The sequence below is a fragment of the Neopsephotus bourkii genome, unplaced genomic scaffold (genome assembly GCF_033783945.1).
Source record: "Neopsephotus bourkii isolate Nb327-2 ecotype Australia unplaced genomic scaffold, CSIRO-AGI_Nbou_v1 NB_1589, whole genome shotgun sequence".
NCBI lineage: Eukaryota > Metazoa > Chordata > Aves > Psittaciformes > Psittacidae > Neopsephotus > Neopsephotus bourkii.
In genome coordinates this window covers 4,872,336-4,888,140 of record NW_026902065.1, presented here as the reverse complement: position 1 = coordinate 4,888,140, position 15,805 = coordinate 4,872,336, and the positions used below count along the sequence as shown (strand labels likewise).

Sequence of the window (15,805 nt, the reverse complement as noted above, 5' to 3'; positions counted from 1 at the left end):
ACTACTTTAAAGACAAAACCCTCAGATCGATCAGATCCTGCAGCCTTCACGTAATCAGCCATAATGACTTGAGCACAGGCAACTTCTTGCAGTAGGACAGCAGCAACGTACTTTTTCAGGGATTTCCTAAGTTGGGTTTTGTTTTTGCATTGCACAATAATGTCAAGGAGTTTTCTCAGTCATTTGTAGTCAGAGTATTAAATAACCAATAAAGTAGGAATTAGAAGGCAAGAAGGGCAATGTTCCCTGTTATTTAATTCTATTCTTTCAAGCCCTCTCATCCTCTTTGTAAGCAAACCCTGCACTGTCATTGTGGTCCGAAATGCGGCAGCCACACTCTTCCCCCACTCTTGGAAACTGCATCTTGCCCACTTCCTCCATTTTCACTCACTTTTATTTCAAGTTTGTTTAAATTTTAACATTTCAACTATATTGGGGGGGGGGAAGCATTCTTCTCCCCCCAGTTATTATTAAAAAAAACCAACCCAGTTCTGCTTATACCCAGCTCTGGATACAAGCCAGCACTGTCCCCTGAGCTCTCCAGACTTCCTCCTCTTCAAACACTAGTAACTGTGCCAAAACTTCCCAACTCCCATTACCTCACCTCAGGGAAGAGAGATGCCCCAGGTGCAGTACCTGAATACAGCATTATTTACTGAAGCTCCCTGGGTGTTTTGATCACAGTCTATGAAACACCTTGAGAACAGCATGCTGCCAACTAATGGGACCTGCCCCACATTCAGCCCAGGTTTACTGTGGGATGGGTGAAACTCAACACATGAGGTCATGTATATGCACAGGGACTCTGCTTTGCCTTGTCCCACCTGATGGGGACTTCTCCTCTCCCAACCCTGCAGCTGGACTGATGCACTCCTTTCCCTTGGAAGATACTGCCCCCTCAGTTACCTATAGCTAAGGAGAATTCAGTCCTTCCTACACAGTCCCACTTCATCCTTTGTGTCTGAGCTACTGCACCTTCTCTCTTACAGTATTAGAACTCACTCTGTTAGATCATCTGACTTCAAAACACATGGTGGAAGTACTCAGGGGTGGGACATGCACTACCTCTGCTGCCGGAGCTGGAAGATCAAGGCCTGCAGTGAAGCTGAAACAAGTCAATCAAACTTGAGATGGGGCCCAACTACCATGAGACTGGAATGGGACAGCCCATGCTGGAGGAGCAGTAGGTAATGGCTGGATGACGCACCACCAAAATCAGTCTCGGCTGACTTACCTGACTTAGATTAAGAGGCTGCTGCTGCTGGAAATGTGCTCCTGGTCGCTGCTGCCTATAGGCAACGGCTCCAGACGAGCTCCCTGAAGAGTGACCGCTGGTGGAGGTCACGGTGCTGGAGGACTTGGACTTGTAGGAGGATGAGTGGTGACTGGTGGTGACTGTGCCAGGAAAGGAAACACATTTGTAGCTTACATCACATTCTTTAATTGCTCACCCTACCTTTTTCCTCACTGAATCTCTCCTCCAGAGTGGCTTTTGGAAGGAGACATACAACAGAAGCTGGGTAAGAAAATGGTTTCTCTTAATTAACAGAATACCTCAGCAGCGGTTCATATACATGGCCAGCCTGTTATCCTAGAGGCAGACAAGCAGACCTGATATTTGGACCCCAACAGGGCCTGGAGAAGGCTTTACAGGTCCTTCGGAAGTGTGAGAAACTTTTCTGCCAGCAGAAATGTACAATGGATGTACAAATTCCAAGGAGAGGAAGGAAAGTACAGTGTGCGTAGCACAAAAAGCCCTGGCTTGGCTGACTTCATGGTGAGTAGGAAGAGAGGGAGAAGGAGCTAGCAGGGAGCTCACCCTCTGAGCCTTTGTGTTCACCAGCAGTGCGTCAAAAGAAAGGACTGCCAAGTAGCTCAAAGCCAATTGCTTCAGGCCAGACTTCCACCATAAGCCCCTTTTCAACACTTTGTACTATCTAGCATTGCAGAGACTCAGGCAAACCTCATTGGTCCATAATGAAGATCCTGAGAAATGTTCTTCCCAGAAACATCAACAAATCTGGATGAAAACGAACACGTGTTTTCAATCTCTCACCCATTTTAAAGTAAACCTATGGAAAGGCAAGGCAGCAAAGGTTCACACTTGCATTTGGGAGCCTTTCACGTCAAATGTTGAGCTAAAGGCTGCATTCTGTTCTTGGGTTTGTACAGAAGTAACCGGGACTGACACTTGCCCCTGTGACTCCTGAGTGTACCAGGGCATCTAAATAATGCTATATGGCTCCCAAGAACAGATGTGTCACTTGAGAGAAGGGCAGGAGCACGGTTTCTTTGGAAAACAAAACAAACAAACAAACAAACAAAATGAAACTGAACAATGAGATTCTTCCAAGGAAAATCATTTATTTCTTACTAATTGTCTTGACGGAAGAGGTGCAATTTACCTGGTGCCAGGCTATCGCACTCTACCAACACTTCACTGGCCTGGGTTTTCAGGGGTGGCACGATGATGGTTCGGGGGTTCCCACTGCAGTGAGTCTCTGGAACCCCTTTGGTGTCATAGGTGTTCCCGTTATTCTGCCCTGTGCGATGCTGCACGGCGTAAGGGCTGTTGTTGCTGGAGGAATCGGAGTAGGGGGAGTCATCCACGGTAACACAGCTGATGACATTCTTCCTTTGCTTGGACAAGGTGCTGGAACACAAGCACACAAGTGGGAAGAGTGAATGGGCAACCATTGACTCGGAAGCCACTGTAAGACTGCTCGTGGCTGCTTAAGCCAAATCCTAGTCTTCAGAACTCACTCGTTGCTATTCCAGGAAAGCCTCTGTGGAGGTCAAGGAGTGAGTAAGACATTGTGCATAGATCTTGTATTCATGCTGCTTAGAATAGCACTGAACCAGACTGCCAGATATATTTTCAGACTGCTTTTTATATACGTGTGCAGTAGCAGCCCAGCAGTTATACTATGCTTTGTTGGAAGTCTCACCACCCACAGAAAAATGTGGTGGTTTCTCCCAGACTTCCAGCAATGATTTAATAATAGATGCTATGACTTTTCATGCTTAAATCCCGTGAATCTACAAAATGCACTCCGTTCTATTTACCAATATGGTACAATGGGCACATACTCGCAATAAGCATATGAAGCTGAGGAACAAATGATGAAAAAATGAGTAAAGTATGTAATGCTTTTTCTTTTCCTTTCTTTTCTTTCTCTGAATACACACTGGGTCTCCTGCCTCTGGTGTGGATTATCAAGGTCCTGCTGCAGCTATTTTATCTATGACATCAAAAAAGTGATTAAAAAGGAACATCAACACTTCTAAGATTAGCATTAGAAGTTCATTAGACTAGACTGCATGAGTACGATTGGGATTTGCTCTGCTATTGTGTCTAATTATTCCTGATGGTTTCTCCTTCCTGTTATGAGCTTGTTTAGGGAGAAAAAGAGAGAGCAAGAAAGAGGAGAGAGGAAGGGGGATGGTGAAGATTTGCTTAAATGGCTCACATCCTTGACAGTGCACAGACCTTGACTACAGAAAATAGCTGCTATGTTTCACTGATTGCATTATGTTGTTATGGCAACTGAAGTTTTTAAAATGATGAAAAGAAATGGATGGCACATAAAAAGCTAAGTAATTAGGCTTAATTGTAGAAACAGCCCCAACAGGAACAGGAATGCTATGAAGAAAAAGGAATCCATCTCTTAACTTCTTGAGTGCGCACCTTAAAAAGAGAGAGATACCTTTCCCATGGAAAGTCCTTTCCATTCTTTCACTCTGGCTGGTGCAGTCAAGGGAACAGCTGATTAATTCTTATTCTGTGATGGAGCCGCTCATTCCCTATCTCAGCATCACTTCTTAAGCCAGGGAAAGGCAGAGCAGATACTGAGAACTGTTTTCCTTCCAAGGACATTGTTTGCTTTATTTAGGTCTCACAGCTTTAAAGGAGCACTGGTGGGTTCCCTGCAATTTGTCCATCCCAAAATTTCTCCATCAACATTCACAAACTGCACCTAACCACCTCACTCTGAAGACTTGTAATTGAAAAGCTATCATCTCCTCCATTAAAGAACACCTTGAGGTGCTGCATTCACAAACAAGTTACCATCACACAGACTTTACCTGGGCTATCATCACAGAATCCTGGTGTGCCCCAAAGATGACACAAGAACATGTTCAATGCACAGTGAAAAAATATGTCTTGAGAGGCCCCTGCAATCCTAAAGCGTTGACACTTGAAAAAGGACAGATGATAGACAAGGAGGGGAAGTTGCTGCACAGCAGTCTGGAAAGTGGAAGCAACCCTTGCTGGGGCAGGGATCTTTTCTATGGAGAAGGTGTATGACAGCAAACCCTCATATCCTGGCTGTCCACAACGAGCTGGAGAGCACCGGATTAAAAAAGGAAAGATGGACAACTACTGTATGTGAAGAAAGATACAGCAGTTTGGATACAGTGCTACAAAAGAAGAATATTAAGCCAATAAAAATGACAAATGTTGCATCAATATTCCTCTCTCCTTCAGTAGAAACGCCTGTAATCACACATTTATGAGTATCCATTCTGCTTGCCCTTTGCAGCTACCCTTGGCTGCCAGTTGGGAAGAGAGATATATTCTCTACCTCTGACAGTTATTACACTTTATAAAGAAAAATCAAGTCACTAAAGAGTTTTCTGACAACTGATAAGGTCTAGCTATTCTTTTACAGTCCCTTCCTAACGTAAGTGGCTGAGCTGCTGAACTGGAAACACTTCTTCTTGGCTGATACTTGATATGGGAAGGCTGAGCTGTAGAACTGGAAGGGTATTTTTCAGTGTAATCTGTGCTTTTTGTTGTTTTGAAATGGGCATATTTTTCACCAGTTTGACTGGTCAAAGCAGGGGCCATCAGGAGCCTTCTCCTTCAAAGTGTTATAGCTGGTTACAACAAGAAAATCAAGTAGATCTGTTTGGCTAAACAACCAAAAAGTTATTCCAAACCCAAACCTTTCCACAGAAAGACAGTGTAGCAGGATATTGAACTCATTTCATGGATGGGAAATTGAAAAGGACCAGAGCTGTGGTCCTGCCAGGCCTTACGCAAATGCTCAGCACTACTGCTGTATGTCATCCGCCAAAGTCAGCTGGACTAATCCAGTAACAGAGCTAAAGCACACAGTTAAACGTTTGCAGGATTAGGGACCAAGTGATCAGCCTCTCGATTCAGCATGCTGCCTCAAGCGTTTCAAGCACATGAGGAGCCCCACTGAAAGCAGCTGCATTTTTGTCTTTAGGAAAGGTAGCAACTGCGGTTGATGCTAGAGAAATCAGCTGGGACTATTCATACACACCCGGAGCTTGGCACCTGCTGTACCACAGCCTGCCCTGGAGATTAAAGGTGGGAATTTCAAAAGCATCAAAGGTCCAAGTCATGCTGAAAATCAGTTGACTCACTGGCTTAAAGGTAGATGCTAAGCTGAAATGGGGGCTTTTGAAAATACAACCCAGAAGAGCCAGCACTCCCCCTTCTTAAAACCTTCTTGCTAGCCAGCAACTGTCCTCCTTCCATCTCCCTCTGAGGACTCAGCTACTCTCCCCACCTCGCAGTAATGCAGGAGTTACCTGTGTAAGGTCCAGGCTGACCTACCGCCTTCCCTGCTCACAAACTATCAGGACTGAGAGCCTTTTACCTGTTGACACAGCACTGGACTACTCAGCAAGCTTACTGTATTCCTATAACTCAGCCACAGCTTTTGGGGTTGTTTGTGCTGAAATGGAAAAATACTATTAAAGTCTTGCCCCTTTCCTATTAAGCTTGCTCCAAGCCTGGTAATTGCTTTCCCTCCTGCAAGCACAGAAGCAGCAGCATACATGATTTAGTAGTGTTGAGAGTTGCCATGTGATCCTGGTCAGCTTGTGTGCTTGCCTGCATTATGTGGGTACATGTATTTGAATTCTCTAGAGGAGGGAGGGGGCAAGATTACTGAAGTGGCATCAAATCCATGTACACAGACTGAAAAGCCACAAGCCGAGAAGGCTTTTTAACCCTTACTGTCTGGGCCTGCATCCTCCCTGTCAGAACAGCAGCTGGAAAAATATGCATTGCTTTGTAACTTTACTATTAGTTTATGAGTGGTAGCCCACTGCCAGCTGGTCCTGAAGAGCTTGTTCTCAAACTTGGACACAAAACAATTCATGTCTGTTAGCTGTGCAGACACGGAGCATGACCGTGCCTTTGAACATGCAGATGCCAAGTCTTGGAGACAGGTCTCTAACATACACCACCCTTGTGAGGGCACAGCAGAGTTGGATGTGGGTCCCTATTCCCTACAGCAAGAAAAGACCTCAAGGAAAAGTCTGACAGAGGTAAGAGAAGTTGTTTCTGCACAGGCAATGGGCAAGAAACTAAGGTGGGCACCTGAGATAGTGTTAATGGAATGCTGAGAATGAAAACTGAGAGGAAATTAAGGAAAAAGATGCTCAATTTGGTGTTAAAACAATGCTGAAGCCACTTAAACAGCCAAGGACAAGGGCAGGAACAACAGGGGTTGTAACAATGCAACCTGAGATTATTTCTCCTTGCTGAAGGCCCAGCCTAAAAGCTTGATATGGATAGCATTGCGTGGAAAGAATTGCACTCAGAATCCCAGAAAAGTCAAATGGTGTCGAGTGGGGCAATTCTTCAGCATGTGGTTCACCCAAAGTAATACAAACCTTTCAGTGTGGCTGACACTACAGCAACAGAGGCTCTCACCTCTCAAGGTCTGGGCCTTCTAGCCTAAGAGAAGAAAGCAGCCATTGCACAATGGCCTTTGAACTGGTGCACATATACACCACGGCATGTTAGCTTTACATCACATCACGAAAATTCTGTTCCAGGCACCTGAAAACTTAAGAACATGCAACCTTTTCAGTTTGCTGCTTCAGAATAATCCACCTATTCTAGGAAAGTATAGAGCCAGCCAACAAAAACTCAAACTACAACTGCAACCGCTCATGTTGAAATCTTACGCCATGCATAGCTCAGTGTTGAGAACATGCCCCTCTCTCTTCATCTCAGCCTCCATCCCGACCTGTTAATCTGCTCTCACCTTCTTTGTGAATTTGTGATGGCAAGAAATAATTATCAAGTACTACACTGAGGCCATTTTATTAGGCCACACAGCACATGCTGTAGCTATTTAAGTCATATATACTGAATTGCTTAGCAGGTTGTAAAGGTCCTGCTGCTGAAGGTTTGCTGAGAGGGCTACTGCCTATCTCTGTTATTTTAAGTATTAGCTGCATGTCGGTGTGCCTTCTGGAGATGGAAGGCAGCAATCTTCCTACCAGATGACTGTGGTTAGTCAACATATTGCTATGCAGAGTCAGTGCATTACTATGCACAGCGTAACATAGCCACAATAGGCTAGATGTCAAAAGAGAATTACAAACGGTATTTTGACCCTCACACTTGCACACCAGCAACTTGGCAAAAACACCTGGTTTGTGCTTGTCAGCAATTCCTGTGCATAAGGGGAATTAAAGTCCTCTGAAGTAGGCTCCACCACCATTGCACTATGATGTGAACAAGGTGAATAAAACTTGCACCAGCTTAAGCACCTTTTAAGCTAAAGGTGACAGTCACACAGAGACCCATATGCTGTATAGCTTAATATAGAATATACACTGTATAGTTTAATTGTAAGAGAAAGGGGAAAAAAACCAAACCCTGCAAGAATTTTGTGCCAGTTAAGATTGCCAATGATGCAGTTACTCTGTATGTTGGCACAAGAGCTGTGGTCAGTCTTTCTTGCCCAGGAAGACAATGATTGCTGTAAGGATCCCATAGAAAATCAAGCTGCAAAGGTGTTATTTAAGATACCAGAGCAGTCAGTGGGGAAGTGAGGATCCCTCCTGTCTCTTTGGGGTGGAAGCATCCACAAACCCACCCACCTGAAGGCCATCACTGTATTGCTTCAAGAAGGGAAGTAACGTTTTCTTTGCTGCTACACTCATTGCTTGGATAGGAAGTCATCTAGGGATGTCACAATAGCCACCTCCACTGCCTTTCCTTCCACCCCTTCCTCCTGGATGCTCTGCGATGTGCCCCTTGGCAGGTCATGGAAATATACCTCACTGCACCATCCTTCTGCGTTTCTCCTGCAGGCCCACATGTGCTCTCCCTAGCTCCAAGCCTCAATTCCAGGGTGCACTTGTGCCCCTCTGCTTTGTGTTCAAGTTGCTGCTTTATTTTTCTCCACTTCTAAGCTTCAGAAATATTTAATCAAGGGAGGATTTACATTTAAACCACTTGCTGAATATGTGCTCTGATTGCTGTGGCTGCAGTTGCGCTGTCTGTCAGTCTGTCTGCTTGACTTTGTTGCAAGAGCAAGTAAAAAAACTTAAAAGGAATAGATTTATATGAAAAGTATCAAGTCTACTCTCTGTTGTTACTCTCCAGTGCTTTACTGGTAACGGTTAGACCTAAATTCTCTTTTCCAGAACAAGTAACAGAGTATTATCTTACAGCACTGCAGTAAATGTCTCTTTGCCCTATAAAGTCTCTTTGTAAAGGCTGCTGAACTGAGAGTCTAGAAATTCAAAGGTGATAAATAAACAGGGTGAAAAAAATTGCTTCCTGTTCATATAATGCTTTTTACATACTTTTTTTTTTCTTTTTCTAGTGTTCTATAGGACAAAATATCTCATGTAAAATGTTGTGGGCATCAAAACCCAGGCAAAACCAGTTTCATTCCATAAAAAATGTTTCTTTCTTATTTTGAGCATTTCAATTTTTTTCCTAGTATTTGCTTACGTTTTGACAGAAAAAAAACAACCCCCTCCATTGAATCAGAGAAGAGCAGTCTTCCCCTTAATTGTTTAATCTCCTAATAATTTCTCCCCGTTATACAGAAGTCAAAACTTTTTGCAGCTTTGAAGCCTCCCCAGATTTCACTGTCTTTGGGATATTGCCAGAAAAATCTCAGTGTAGCCTGCAAAATATACCCTTGGGTTCTGACAAACTGACTTTTTCAATCAGGAATATGCCTCCTGAAAATCTCTGACCATTTCTCTGAGGACAGTCACAGTATCACACAGCATGCTAGAGATTGGAAGGGACCTCAAAAGATCATCTAGTCCAATACCCCTGCCAGAGCAGGAACACCTAGGTAAGTTGACACAGGAATGTGTCCAGGCGGGTTTTGAATGTCTCCAGAGAAGGAGTCCCTGCCAAGCTGTACCTGAGATCCCTCCTTGGTGATTTTGCCCCAGCTGGAGCTGGGGCCCAGTAGATGGCCCCCTTTGACAAGGCTCTATCCAGCAGGTCATTCAGAGCCCACCTTGTGCCACCTCCCCAGCACCTTTACCAACAGAGGCCTGACATTTTCAGATGGTTTTAAGAAGAAAGAACGAACAATGTGCTGGCCTGCCTGCTTGCTCAGCTGGTATTTCATTAAGCATCCCACTTGAACAACTGAGCTCTTCATCAGCAAGAGGAAAATTCTGCCCATATCACACCAAATTATTCAGATTTTTCTTTTGACAATAAGAAATTTGCATCCCCTGTACAACAAAAGCTCTCTCTGCTGCTCTGGTATTACAGAGAAGCTTTTCTGTTGTAGTAAATTCAAGCTGTAGGGCTCCTTTACTGCATCAGCAGTATCATATTTTATCAGCATTACCAGTCCTTCTTAAACTGAGACTTACGAACTCTTACATAGTTGAAGGATCTACTGCTTCTCACAACCACAGGTAGCTCTAATCTCTCTGTGCTGAGCAATCAATAAAATAAACATTTTTAGTCTCATGGGTCAAAGAGAAATTTCTAACCCACATGAAATAAAAGAAGGAAATGCTGTAGCAAATTCAGGAGCTGATCGAATGCCAGTGAAATTAATGCAAAGATACCACTGCTATCAATAGGATGGGATCAGTCAATTAACTTAGATCTATCAAGTGCTGTATGATTTTGTAGTCTAATCTAGAAAAACCTAATATGGTTAGAATGTGACTAATAGCACATTTCAAGTTGTTCCTTATTTTTCACCCCACACCACAGCTATTGCCCAATAGAGTAGTATTTGCATAAACATGGGCAAGACAATGAACTCTTTGCACGGTTTCATTTTTGACTCAGATCCTGAACCTTTGGGCACTGGTTACTCTAAAGCACATACTTCACTGTCACTCCCATTTGTCTTGGAGCAAAAAGAAAATAGGTGAGTAAGAAAACTTGGAGGTGATTTCCTAAATGTAATACGTTGTCAATAAGAAAGGCCTCAACTTTGGCCAGGCAGAGTTCATTGGCATTAAATACTGAGACAGCTTCCTTGACTGGAAGCTGCACTCTTGGTCCAGCTGAGAATCTGGTCTACGATCTGCCCAGGTCAAAAGGCACTGAACAAGTTGATTTCATTCTTCCAGAGACTTTAACCAAAAATTCTCATTCTGGACATGCCGTTTTCCATCTGTGTCTCTGCCTCCAATTCTCCACTCGTTCTGGTTACATCTGCACAGGCAATTTAACTCACTCTGGAATTCCAAAAGGTGCCTGACAACAGCCTGTGTCCATGCAAAATGTCTCTACATGGCTCAGAAATTAAATCTAGCTCTTAAGCTTTGGCCTTCAAGGAATGCTGGCACCCTGGCACTCTGTATAGATTTGCCATATGGATACAAAAAGTAGCCAGCGATCTGATCCCAGGCAGGAACATGTCCTGAATATGCTTCAGTCATATCAAAGCCAGCTAGTTTATGTAAGTCTGGCTCCTGGGACTACTTTCCTAACCCCTTGGCAGACCTTGCCTGAGTATTTAAATACCCCAAACTCCCAACTTGATTTCCAGACACTTTCCAGACCTTTGTTCTGTCTGACTCCTTGGAGAGGTGCCGAGTGAAGAAACTGGTCAGATGGTAGCAAAGCAGAGGAGACAAACATTAGCTGAAGTAACTGCGGGATTCCAGCTCTTCCCTCCACCCTGATCTGAACCCAAGATGGTATCCAGACAGTAAGTAAGTATTTGCACATGATTTCCCAAAGCCTGGGATCAGCACCATAGGTAAACGTGCCTGCAAATAGCAACTGTGACCCCTGAGACACCTGCCCTCTTCAGGCTGCCCCACCTCACTTTAGTTTTCAGCATCTCTTTCATCTTGCCCTTCCCTTCCTTTCCTCTAAGAGCCCTGGAAGTGGGGGCTCCTCATTTATAGTCCACCTGACTTCCATACTGACCTTCATTCAACTCTTTCTGTAAACATGCTTTTTTCTCACTACCAAACTGAGGACTATGGTATGGTTTGGGGGTTTTAAAAGTGAAATAGGTTACACTATCCTGTGGTCAATTCTTCACAAGAAACACTGGATTCATGGCAAGCCTGAACTTGACAGGCACTGAGCTCTTGCTGCCCAGTGGAGTTCTCCGGTAGGGAAAAGGGGATTGGGAACCAGTGGTGGCTGTCAGGAGGCAGGTCAAAACTGCAGCCCTGGATGCCTGAATTATGTCCCCCCTTTACAGATTTTTAGCTTTTTGAGGCCAGATGAATCTCATTTGTTCTGTGCACGTTTGCAGTGCTCCGTTTATCATCACAGTGCAGAGATGCAGAGATACAGATGGATATTTGCAGTGATTAAAGGAAAATCTGCCATGGAGCACATCCTAAATACATAAAACCAATTCTCTCTCAACAGTACTGGAGGGATAAGGTTAAAAAAAGTCCTAGCTCAGATACCAACATAAAGACAGTGTAATTATTCAGCTGTTTGCAAGGCTACTTCTCCACAACTTATGAAGCAGAGTGATGTCTTGTGACGGGCATCAGATGGGAAACCAAGAGTGCTTGCATGTGATGAAAGGTGCTGAAAAAACAGTCCTGGAAAATTAAGTCCTCTCTCATCCACAGCCGATGATCAGCAGTGGCAGCAGTTCTGGGCTGCACTGTTCACTTGGGTGAGTTAATTCTCTGAGGAGAAAACTCAGCCGCCATGGTCTTTATAGCCTCATCTACGCCTCTCTGCAGAGTCAGTCAAAACAGAACCAGTTTTTGCCACCTTTTACAATAGCTGAAGGATGTTTTGGCAGCACAATCATACCTGAGCAGCCTTCTGACACAGCCACTAATTATTTTTCAGGACCTTTTTAGGGTAAAGAGCACACATGGAAGGTGTCATTTAATAGCATTTATAGATGCCTGGCTCACTCAAAAAGAGAAAAGGTAATTTTGAGCTACCTTCCTTCCAAGCCCTTCTTTTTGTTTTTGTTTTAAACAGCTTTCTGATTTAAAGATGCTAATCACCATAGGATCTTTAAAGTCTCCTTTCAACAGTTCTGTGAGATAAGGAGAACTATTATTTCCTCTAAGAGAGGAGAAGTTATGGCACAGAGAAATTACTACACTTCCCAAGGTCACACAGCAAATGTACAGCATGGTAGGGAACATCACCTAAGTCTGCGGTGTCCTCAGCTAGTATTTTAGCCCCTCTAACACACCTCCTCTTAAATGAAAGATGACCTAGGTGCTGAGACCCTACTGTAGCTCCAGGGACACTCTCCTGGGATGCTCCAGGACATCTTTGCCTCTGCCTCTCTCTCCTGCACACAGAGAAGAGCAGAGAGCTGCTGCTCACCTGGTGGGTGCATGCTTCTGCTCCTCCTCTTCATCTGTGTCGCTGCTGATAGTGATGACACTCACGGCGGGGCTAGGGGTGTCAGGAATGATTATCGTCTGTCGCTGCCGCTCCCGAGTGGTGCTGGTGGCCACATCGCTCCAGCCGCACGTGACAGAGGTGCTGCAGGCAGGGCTGTTGTGCACCATGGCACAGCGGGGAGGCGTGTTCTCCTTCACTCGTTTCGAACGCTGAGGTGAGCTGATGGACTGAGAGGATGAAACTTCATAGGTGGACGCATTTCTGGAAACAGGAAAGGGTGTTAGTTAAAACTCAGTTTGCCGAAGTTGCTCGTTGCCATGGCTTTTGATTCCTGGTGTCCGATTCAGTGGCACCGATGTATGGAATCTAGGAAAACTGCAGAATTACCGCAGTCCTCTTTAAAGGACAGACTTTTGCATATAATTGCATATGCATGACTTATACATGTAATTGGCTGAAAAGTAGTTCCTTTTAGGAAAAAATTCTATTTTGTTTTCCCTAGAAATTTCTAAATGAGAAACACTGCCTCACAGGAGCCTGCACTGCAAGGTAGAGGCCGGTCACACAGCACAGACATACAAAACACGGGCAGGCTCAGTATGCCTTTCCCCTTCTAATACTCCCTTTCTCCTGTATCCTGCAGGGATGCATCGTGATCAGATACTTTTTGACCAGAAAAAAACTAATGGTAAAATTAGAATTTGTTGTGGAAAACATTGGCCATTTATCAGGAAATCTGCTTTCCTCAGTTGAAAATTTAATTTTCTGTTTAAGAGTCTTTCCAATAAAGATTTCCCGCTCAATGCTTCATCCTCTTGGGTAGAGGAGTCCCACGGATGGGCGCACGTTGATGGGAGGACATATACTCAGTTTCATTTCATTCCCACCCGAGGCAGCAGATACAGCAAGAAAAGAACAATCTTTTTATTATGCAAGAGAAAAACATTCTCAAGCCCTGTTTTATTTCCCATCCTTCCTACTTCTGCTTCCCTGCCTTATAGCTGTAAAGGATCCATTGGATCAGGGATCTGAACACAGAACCCATCCACCAAACAGTGCAGCACAAGTCTGCAGACGGGACATTTACCAAAGCACACTTACTAAAGCTCATTTCACTAATTTCCCACATTTTCTTTCTTCCTCATATTTCTTTTTTTCCTGCTTATTACAGAACATTTGCAGACTCAAAAATGAAAAAGCCGCTAAGTTCTGGTTTTGTTCTACAGCGGGGCTGAAGCCTGGGCTGCACGTTCAGCTTGGCCTGAAAGCTAACAAAAGGAATAGGTGACATCCATCAAAAGGAAGTCACTCTGGACCTATCGCACTATACCAACTTACACAGGGTCTTTTGCATAACAAATGGCTGCACAGTAGCATTTGCTGTGCTTTTTGAATACCAATGAGCAGCATGGAGTACCCTACTCTCCAAAGGAGCATGCTCCTCATTTGGCTACAAAAGCATCACTATTAATGAAGGTGTAGAAACCTTTTGCTCTGAAAGTGTCCAATTCCTCCTGGATGTTGCCACCCTCCCCCTGGAGAGGGAAGGGAGAGGGGAAGCCCTGCGCAGGCACACTGGTTGCAACAGGCACTCTCTTTTCCTGCCTTGCTGTGGATGTAGCTGCCTCTCTACACCAGGAATGGACTAAAACAGCTGGAGCCCACCCAAAGTAAATGCACCATTTGGGAGCAGATAAATGGGAAGGATTTAAATAGGGGCCTCTTAACTAGAGTCAGATTGGTTGTGAACTCAGACCTCCTCTGGCTCCAGTCCAGTCCCCCAGTAAAATCACAAGCTCCTCTGTTTCTGCCAGTGCACAAGGGGTGACCCATTTTGGTTCCTCCTTTGCACTGTTTTGTATTTTTTAAAGAAATGTGACAATTTCAGAGCCCAGAGGACTTTCCCCAGAACAACTACACATACATCTTAAACAGCCTTGTCCTCTGGCCAAGATTACAGTGCTGCGGCAGGCACTGCAATCATCCTACCATTTGTGAGCTGTGCCACATAATACAGTATGAACCAAAACCCCAGTCTCCTATGGGAGTTGGTAGGTTTAGGTGTCTAAGGACTGTCCCTGTATGAGATGTGCTTAAAAAATGCTCCCTGATTTATGCTGCCATGATTCTAAAAAGGCCAGTGCCAGTATTTGTTGCTGGAGAGTACTGCTGAACATAGGTGCCAACCACCTATGTTAGGAGCTAGAGAGCTGGAAGGTGGCCTAGAGCCACCCCAGTCCTCCATACTGCATGGCATTAAAGCTCAAAAGATAGGTCATCATCCCATTGCTTTTGAAAGGGCAGATCTCATGTGCGCACATGAGCGCATGTTCCTGAAGATGCACCCGGAGTTGCACCACCCTGTGGAAATGGAGACACTGCACCTCAGGAAGTGCTTCTTCAAGATGATGTGGGAAGAAAACATGTGGCGACTAGGCATTGAGCCACACTGACCTGGGAATATAATTACTTCTTTAATTATGGTGACTGCAAGGCCTTGAGTAATCACAGCTGCATAACGAGACATATGAACAGGTCTTCAGTGTCCCATCCTGCATCCCCTTCCAGCCACTAACTCTCACACAAAATGATGCTCACTGGGTATTGATTGTGCATGACTACCTCTTACCCCCTCCTCTCTCCTGACCTGGGTACGGAAGTGAAGCAGCAAAGAGCCCAAAGTCACAAAGTGCTGTCTAATCATTTGTGGGCCATGGAACACACTATTTTGCCCCACAGATGTCAGTGAACATCCCCCTCGTCAGCACTCCTTCACTGCAGGGCTGCATTCAGAACCACCCAGGTACACCAGGTGGTGACTGGGAGCCGCGGCACTCACCGGGGTGCCGACTGGTGCTGCTTGCTCTTCCTGGCAGAGGTGGTGGCAGCGGGCGGCTGGCGCATGACATGTGCAACACCCACGTTGACGGGCTGTGCTGCAGGGAGGGTGACGTGGCTGGCTAACAGTGCAGGCTGCTGCATGATGGGGTTGTAGTGGCTGCCATGAGTGTGGCTGTTCCTGCAAGGTGGGGAGACACGCACACATTTGACATGCCTCTTTCACAGGCTCCCATTGCCTTCACCAAGGCTCCCTTCTCCAGGGGACTCCTTGGCTCCCAGTCCCCCCTGGATGGAGCGTTTCCCCCATGGAAGTGACTGAATGGAGTGGCATGGGCACGGCACTCCAAGAATGGGGAATGGAGAAGCTGCTCACAGCTCTTAAGACAGGTGGGC

At 45.0% G+C, this 15,805-nt stretch overlaps 1 protein-coding gene across 4 annotated transcripts in view; it reads right to left on the bottom strand.

Moving 5' to 3' along the window:
* HIPK2 (homeodomain interacting protein kinase 2) overlaps window positions 1–15,805 on the bottom strand; it is a 138,709-nt gene that overhangs the window by 11,553 nt on the left and 111,351 nt on the right. For all 4 annotated transcript variants that reach the window (XM_061371918.1, XM_061371920.1, XM_061371917.1 and 1 more), the window contains exons 11-14: window positions 15,411–15,590; window positions 12,551–12,832; window positions 2,406–2,653; window positions 1,235–1,395 (exon numbers count right to left, since the gene is read on the bottom strand). In XM_061371918.1, coding sequence (XP_061227902.1) covers window positions 1,235–1,395; window positions 2,406–2,653; window positions 12,551–12,832; window positions 15,411–15,590 — 871 coding nt within the window. The remainder of the gene's footprint in view (window positions 1–1,234; window positions 1,396–2,405; window positions 2,654–12,550; window positions 12,833–15,410; window positions 15,591–15,805) is intronic.